General features: G+C 40.2%; 1 protein-coding gene across 1 annotated transcript; it reads right to left on the reverse strand.

Moving 5' to 3' along the window:
* Nucleotides 1-1,634: 1,634 nt before the first annotated feature.
* LOC132047515 (uncharacterized) lies at nt 1,635-4,117 on the reverse strand. The gene is made up of 3 exons (XM_059438550.1): nt 3,818-4,117; nt 3,420-3,697; nt 1,635-1,800 (listed from the first exon to the last, which is right to left on the reverse strand). Exons 1-3 carry the CDS (start codon nt 4,115-4,117, stop codon nt 1,635-1,637), a joined length of 744 nt encoding a protein of 247 aa, XP_059294533.1.
* Nucleotides 4,118-7,836: the final 3,719 nt, after the last annotated feature.

A 7,836-nucleotide genomic window follows, 5' to 3' on the forward strand; every position in this document is an offset into this window, starting at 1 on the left:
TTATTCTTTTGTGTGTGTATATATATATATATATATATATATATATATATATGTATGTATGTATTTTGGGCATGACGGGGTCCTGTCCCGTCCCTATGTTTAGCACTCTAGTAGAGGCTCGTAGATGCGTAGTTGTGGGTAGTATGGTCTCACAGTTTCTCATCGTATGTATATACATTATTTTGATAGCCGAAGGGCTCATGTATATAAGGTAAAAATGTTTCAAATGCAAATTGTTTTTCTATGATTATGAGTATCATAAATATGAATGAATGCAGGATGAGTAATAGAATAAGTGGTACTCGGTGGTCAGCCCCGGGTACCCGTCATGGCCCTAGTCGGGTCGTGACATATATGATGTGACATACTCTTCTTAGAGGCTCGTAGACATGTGTACATGGTTAGATGTATTTAGCCTTGTCGGCTTATATTTTGTATGTCATTTTGTTAGCCTCGTCGGCTTATGTACATTGATATGGGCAGAGTTGTCGATAGTGATATAAACGTTGTTGCCCAATGAAATTAGCATGAATGATGGATAGAAATTATGATTAAGCTATGTGGCTCACCTATATGTAAATGTGAATGTACGTTAAGAGGTGCCCCGGTGGGTTAGCACGAGGTACCCGTCATGGCCCTCCGGTTGGGTCGTGACACAAGTGTTACAAGTAGGGTGTTGGAAACCACGGTCGGTCACGCTGGCCTGTAACTGTGAGCCTGCTGTTCCAAAGTTTTGGCCTTTCTGATTAAATGTCACACCCCCGATGAGGAGTATGACAGGCTCCGACCCGTAGGCCGAAGTCACCTGACTTAACCGTTACTTGGACTTCACGTGCCCGAACTCAAAGAATATTTGCTCGCGGAAAGGAAAGGCAACATAGAAGAATACTTAATAATTCAACACACATGTACGTAAGTGACCGGCAAGGTCGCTACACATAAAGTATATCGTAAAGCCGATAAGGCTATCAGAAACATATCAAGAAGCCAAAACAAGGCCGACAGGGCCACACATAATAATTACATATCCCACAATGTCCATGAGCCTCTAAGAGTATACTTATATACATATATTAAACTAACAGAAAGTACCCAAAAGAAAGCAAGCCCGGGGTAGTGGCACTTGTTAACACCGCTGGATCTGGAGAGTCCTACTGGGGTTGCTCCTCGATAAATCTGTCAGAGTTCGCACGAAATGCAGCGTCCCGTGCAATGGGACGCGCGCACGGATAAAAGTACTGAGTATGTAAGGCAGAAGGGAAACAACATAATTAAGATAAAATGTGACATTAATATAGGCAAAAGAAAACCAAACATCTGGAAATGGCACAAAATGCAATGCATGATAAAATCATTTATATGCTCATATATATGTATTTATATATATATATCTGTATGTAATAGATAGTATCCATGCCCGGCCGTAAGGCTCGGTGTCATATATGTAAAATCATGCCCGGCCATTAAGGCTCGGTGTTATCATCATTAGCCCGCGTCCGGGCCTCCCGCGTCCGGGGCAATATCATAACATGCCCACTGCAGTGGTGTGCGCATCTACCCGCCATGCCCGGCCCACTATAGCGCGGCACGGTGTAGTAAAATAGTGCAATACATTTATATATACGTATATACCATTATTGGACTGAACTGAAAACAAGGGACTGCGCAGAGTTCCGCTTTCCTTCCGCATCACAAGGTTCTGAGGGCTTCCGCTTTCCTTCCGCGATGCGGAAGGAAAGCGCAGTGTCCTGAAGCTTTCTGCGCAGAACTCTGTTTTCCTTCCGCAGCAATGTTCTGAGGCTGGTTTTGAATGAGAATTCAAGGATCTGATTCTTGGCCTTTCGGGGTGACATAAGGTCGTTAACCCCCGAATAGTTTATGGAATTCATATCGAGTCCAAAGGATTAATCGATGACGATGAGTGAAACAATGTCTTAAAACCAATCAAACGACAAAACCTTAAGATTGAAAATACAAAGCATAAGAATGAAATGGAATTTGTTATGGAACGCTCGTGTTTATGTATTAATTGGATTCGTGCCAAGGGAAAAGGAGAACGAAGACCTTACATACCTTATCCGTCGAGCCACCACTTAAAGAATTCCTTATATCGAGGCTTTCCCTTCACCCGAGCCTATATATATATCGAGAAATATATACGGTAATCATATTTTCATCGCCTTTCCATCAACTCATAAGTACTAGTCACGAAGACTAAGTTTAGGTTACGAAAATTTGGGCAAAGACCTCCCCTATATCGTCGACTTCCTCCAAATGCTAAAATAACTTCCAAACAATACCAACAACATTAACAACAACATCCTCAACATTCCACAAGACAATTATATTTATTTTTCATACCAATTTCTCTTCAAACTTCATCCATAAGCCAACAACCTCAACACAACAAACTATGACTTTTATTCTTACAACTATTCCTTGATCAAGGTTAATAAAGGAAGAAATTCAGGGATTCATACCTTATTTTTACTAAAGTGGTAAGATCTTCAATAATCACTTGTTCCCAAGCTAACTCTAACACAAAACGATATGATAATCGCGACTACAAGTTGTCCGGTCTTCGATTAGTACTCCGGAGCTTGAATTTTGCTCAAGATCCTCACTTCTATGTAATATTTGAGAGCCTTTTGGAGCTGAATTTTCTGGAAGTTTTTGGATGAAAAAAAATGAGGTTTTAACCCTTTATATAGGGGCTGAGGCGGCGGCTGACCGTAGCTACGATGCGCAAAGACCTTAGCTGGTACTTCGTTTCTCGCTTTATCAGCTCAGTTTGTAACGTCTATAATTCTCTACTCCGATATCCTATCAATGAGAGGTTTGTTGCATTATAATATAGACTTGACGAACTTCATTTTAGGATTTTAAAACACCTTAAAACTCCTAATACACATGGAGATATGCCCCTCCAAAGTTGACTCAAAATCCTGTTCCAAATTTTTTGACAAACTTAATTTCCTTGATTTGCTTGGTAGCCGAGTCTTCCATAGATTATTATATGAACTCAAACCCTCGTAACCATGAGATGAATGCGCCACGTCTAGACTTAACCAACTACTGCCCAATAGATTTCACGTACACGACTATGAGGTGTAACATCCTCCCCCCCTTTTTAAAACATTCGTCCTCGAATGTTGGAGTACCCGAGGGTTAATAATTTGTACGAAACGTTAGTAAGGTATCTCTCCTACAATTCACAAGTCCTAGCCACCAGTCTTACCTGATACGATAATTAATGACGCGCGATCGCATGATGATTAGAATAATACTTCTCATCCTATTAAGTTTCAAGGAGGGTTTAAATATGATTCTTACCTTGTAAGTGATTTGCGGATGTAGCCAAACCTTGCAAGAATTCTTTCGGAGTAGTATCCTCTGTGACGGGGAATAAATGGGGATACTTGGACCTCATTTCTGCTTCGGCTTCCCATGTCATCTCTTCCCTATATTTACTCCTCCATAGAACCTTCACTGAAGCCACGTCTTTGTTTCGGAGTCTGCGAACTTGTCTATCGAGAATAGCAACTGGCTCTTCCTCATATGTCAGATTTTCTATAACTTGTATATCGTCAACAGGCACGATTCTGGATGGGTCTCCTATACACTTCCTAAGCATGGACACATGGAAAACTAGATGAACCGCTTGTAACTCTGTTGGTAGCTCCAATTCATAAGCCACCTGGCCTACCCTTCGGATGATCTTATAAGGTCTGATATATCGGGGATTAAGTTTCCCTTTCTTACCAAACCGCATCACGCCTTTCATAGGTGATATCTTCAGAAACACCCAATCACCTACTTGAAATTCTAATTCTCGTCGTCGTACATCTGCATAAGATTTCTGACGACTCTGAGCTGTACGCAATCGTTCCTGAATAAGCTTTACCTTTTCAATAGCCTGATGAACAAGATCTGGCCCAAATAAGTTTGCTTCTACGACTTTAAACCAACCGACAGGGGATCTACACTTCCTACCATAAAGAGCTTTATACGGAGCCATTTTAATACTGGCATGATAACTATTGTTATAAGCACACTCTATCAAAGGCAGATGATCATCCCAACTTCCTTGGAAATCCAGTACACAAGCTCGTAACATATCTTCTAAGGTCTGAATAGTCCGCTCGGCTTGCCCGTTTGACTGCCGATGGAAAGCCGTACTAAGATTTACTTGAGTACCAAGACTTTCCTGAAAAGATTTCTAGAACTTTGCCGTAAACTGTGCGCCTCTGTCAGAAATAATTGACAGCGGAATGCCATGAAGGCGCACAATCTCCTTAAGATATAGCTTAGCATAGTCTTCAGCAGTATAGGTGGTTCTTACTGGCAAGAAATGAGCTGATTTAGTCAACCTATCAACAATCACCCAAATAGAGTCGAATTTGCGGCGAGAATGTTATAGCCCGTACTTTGTATGTTCGAATATTTCGAGATAGTCGAGGAATGTCGAGGGCAAGACCGTTTCCAAAAATTATATTAATGAGCAAGTTGGTTATGAATATTATTTATGAATATTATAGTATGGAAATATTGAGAAAGGTTAAGGGCAAAAGGGAAGTTCGCAAAAAGGTCTCAGTAATAATGTAAAAGCCAAGGGGCAAAATGGTAATTTCACCAAGCCTTCAAGAAGTTTCATGAAAAGAGGCAAGTTGGCAAAAAAAAAAAAAAAAAAAAAAAAAAAAGAAAAAAAAGAAAAATCAAGAAAAAGGAGGAAAATTCTAGAAGAAGAAGAAAGGGGACATGAGGACATACTTGAGGGACTAAGATGCAAATATGGAAAGATGACTAGTTCATCATTTTAATACAAGGGTGAAGAGAAAGAAAGAGAGAGAGAAAGAAAAAAAAAAAAAAAGGAGAAGGGCAAGGCTTCGGCCAAGCCAAGAAAGAAAAGAAATTTTTTTTTCCAAGCCTCCAATTCTTGATCCAAAATTTCATTCTTCTAGTATTTATACTAATTCAAGGGTTCTCTCCAACATAACATAATTGTTAGAACAAGAAAAACAACAATTCTTGCAAGGAGCAACTTGGGTCGGGAAGGAGATAAGTAGAAAAAGGTAAGAATTAACCTCCTTTCCTATGTTATGGATGCTTGTGAATGATGTAGTGTGGAGAAATAAATGAAAATCATGAAAATAAATTGTGTTGTGCATGTGGCCGTGAGGTTGGCATGGTATGGTAATGGTGAACCAAGTATTTTATTTGGTATTTTGATTATTGTTGTTGTGAATTCTATGTTGACAATGAAAGTTTGATGATTTTGGTTGAAGTTGTGAATGTTGGACATGGGCCGTATGTGTGTATTGTGTTGTGTAGAAAAGAATGAATTAATTATATGTAAAATGTTGGTTGTTGTTGTAATGTCAAGAAATGGGTGAAGTTCATGAAAATATGTAGAAAGTGTTGTGGCCGAATGGTATAGGATTTGGTAAATTGTGGCAAATTGATTTTATTGGACATTCTAGTTGTTGTTGTTATGGATTATGTGATATAGAATGAAGGTTGTTGATGAAGTTAACGTATATGAATGATAATGAAATGTATGGTTGTTGGTGAAATTGAAGGTTTCGGATAAAGTAGTATGTCGATTGAGTTGTTGGAACATTATGCGAATTGAATTGAATTGAATTGAATTGAATTGAATAGAATTGAATATTGAAGTGTTGCTAGAATAATTGCTAGTATTGTTGTTGGTTTGGCCGGGTTGAATTCCCGGATTATTGTTGATTAAAATTTGCCGAGTTAGATTCTCGGGGATGGTATATTTACAGGAGGAGATCTTTGCCGAAATTTCGATATAAATGAATTTGTTTGAAGGATTGAGATAAGTATATGGTGATGAGTCTAATGATTATGTCAACTCTCTTGAATGTAGACTAACAAGTTTGGATGGATAAGCGTAGCTAGTAAGGCGCGGAGACGGTATGTTAAGGCTCGTCCTTTTTCCTTCTATGGCATGAATCATACGTTGCGATTTTATAAATGTTCCCATAACGTCCTTATTTTCAAAAGTTAGAAGTTATGATTCCAAAGCATGATTTTCCTTCCTAAAAGTTTATGAATGTTTTCCAAAATATCCATTTTTCTCCAAAATCTAAGTTTTACGATTCTTGAAAGTTTTTATGATCAAAACAACGACTATGATTTTATGATGACAATGATGATGCTAGATATGAGAAAATGACTAGGACGAATATGTCAAGGATATGTTCTTACCATGAATACGACGATATGAAATGTTAAGCTAATTTTTGGATAATGACTATTTTAGAGGTTTCAAAGTATATGAAATGATATGTCATGACCCTGTTTTATGTTTTCCCGTGATGTTATCCTTGATTGATAGTCTCGCCTTATAATTGTTCCTTCAAGGTGAGGCGGGCGATCCTGATTATCCATAATGTAATCGGAGGTTACCGACCTTACGTCACTCCGATAGAGTTGTAGTTTTCATTTGGGCTCTCATGCATGCTTTATTTTTACATATGATTTATTTTATGACACCGTGCCGTCCGACGGGCGGCCGGCGACACACCACCGCGCGTGGGCGATTATACCCCGGACGCGGGAGGCACGGACGCGGGCTTATACACCGTTCCTATATGGACGGGCGTTATACACCGATCCTACGTGGTCGGGCAGTTTACTTACGTATATTTACATGTTTTTTTTAAAAAGCTAGCATGCATGGCATCCGCCCCAAGGGGCACTCAGATGACAGATTACTCCTTTATTCCATGGTCTGCTCAGAAAGCGTTACACCGTACCTATATGGTCGGGCAGTAGTCCACCGCACCTATATGGTCGGGCAGTTATACACCGCACCTACACGGTCGGGCAGTTTACTTGCAGTATCTATATAGTACTCCAAAAGGTAAAGCTAACTTGCACAATATCTATCATGGTAGACAAACAGAGATACAGGTTATATCACTCTCCTATGTTGTGTTTTATGTTCTCTATTATGATTTCGTGATATTACTCATGCCTTACATACTCGGTACATTTTTCGTACTGACGCCTCTTTTGTGGGGGCGCTGCGTTTCATGCCGCGCGGTACACTCGGACAAGTAAGAGCTATGGCGGACGTTCCGGCGGAGTTGGTAGACTCCATTTGTACCGAGTGCCGCCGAGTCGATTATATGTCTTTGTGCGGTTTGTTCGAAATTAGAGACTTTGCGGGGGGGGGGGGCTTTGCGACGCAGTCGTGGGTTTAGTGTGTCGATTTTGAAAATGGTTCCACGAGCCGATGTGTTTTTATTATACATTATGTTACGAGCCCTTATGTTTACGATTGTGTTTAATTGGAAACGACAAAAGATTTTGAAAGTTTTACTATGTATTTTATTTTTGTTTAATCTAAGAATCCAAAGAAAGTATGTATGTAATAAGAGTCAGCGGGTTCGCTCGGCTCCGAATATGGGGTCGGGTGCCCATCACACCCTAGTAGGATCGGGGTGTGACAAAGTGGTATCGTATATATATAAGGTCGGTCCTAAGGGTTGTCCGCAAAGTCGTGTCCGGTAGAGTCCTCGTTTATGGGTGTGAAGCCGGCCACATTTATAAACGGGAGGTGCGGGGCATCTAGGAATTGTTGACCTTCCTTCTCGTTCTAAGATCGTGCGATAGAGCCAAGTCATAAGAAAATGAAGTTCCTATATAAGCCGGACGTACGACGAGAAGAAGGCAAACGATGCCATGAAAGGCCATAGAGGTAAGTCCTAACATAATTATTCATTGCCCGAAACCGGAAGCACCGGACCACCGGAATGTGTCATAAGGCCGTATGTTCGCGAGGTGTTAGCGATATTTGCGACGTAC

The sequence above is a fragment of the Lycium ferocissimum genome, chromosome 2 (assembly GCF_029784015.1).
Source record: "Lycium ferocissimum isolate CSIRO_LF1 chromosome 2, AGI_CSIRO_Lferr_CH_V1, whole genome shotgun sequence".
Lineage (NCBI taxonomy): Eukaryota > Viridiplantae > Streptophyta > Magnoliopsida > Solanales > Solanaceae > Lycium > Lycium ferocissimum.

Excerpts from the sequence above, each read along its gene's own strand:
- LOC132047515 (XM_059438550.1), bottom strand. The coding sequence starts at position 4,117 with ATGTTACGAGCTTGTGTACTGGATTTCCAAGGAAGTTGGGATGATCAT. Across the intron at positions 3,698-3,817 it reads GACGAGAATTAGAATTTCAA|GTGGCTTATGAATTGGAGCT; the intron begins GTAGGTGATTGG and ends AGGGTAGGCCAG. Across the intron at positions 1,801-3,419 it reads GAAGCAGAAATGAGGTCCAA|CCTCAGAACATTGCTGCGGA; the intron begins GTATCCCCATTT and ends ATTCAAAACCAG.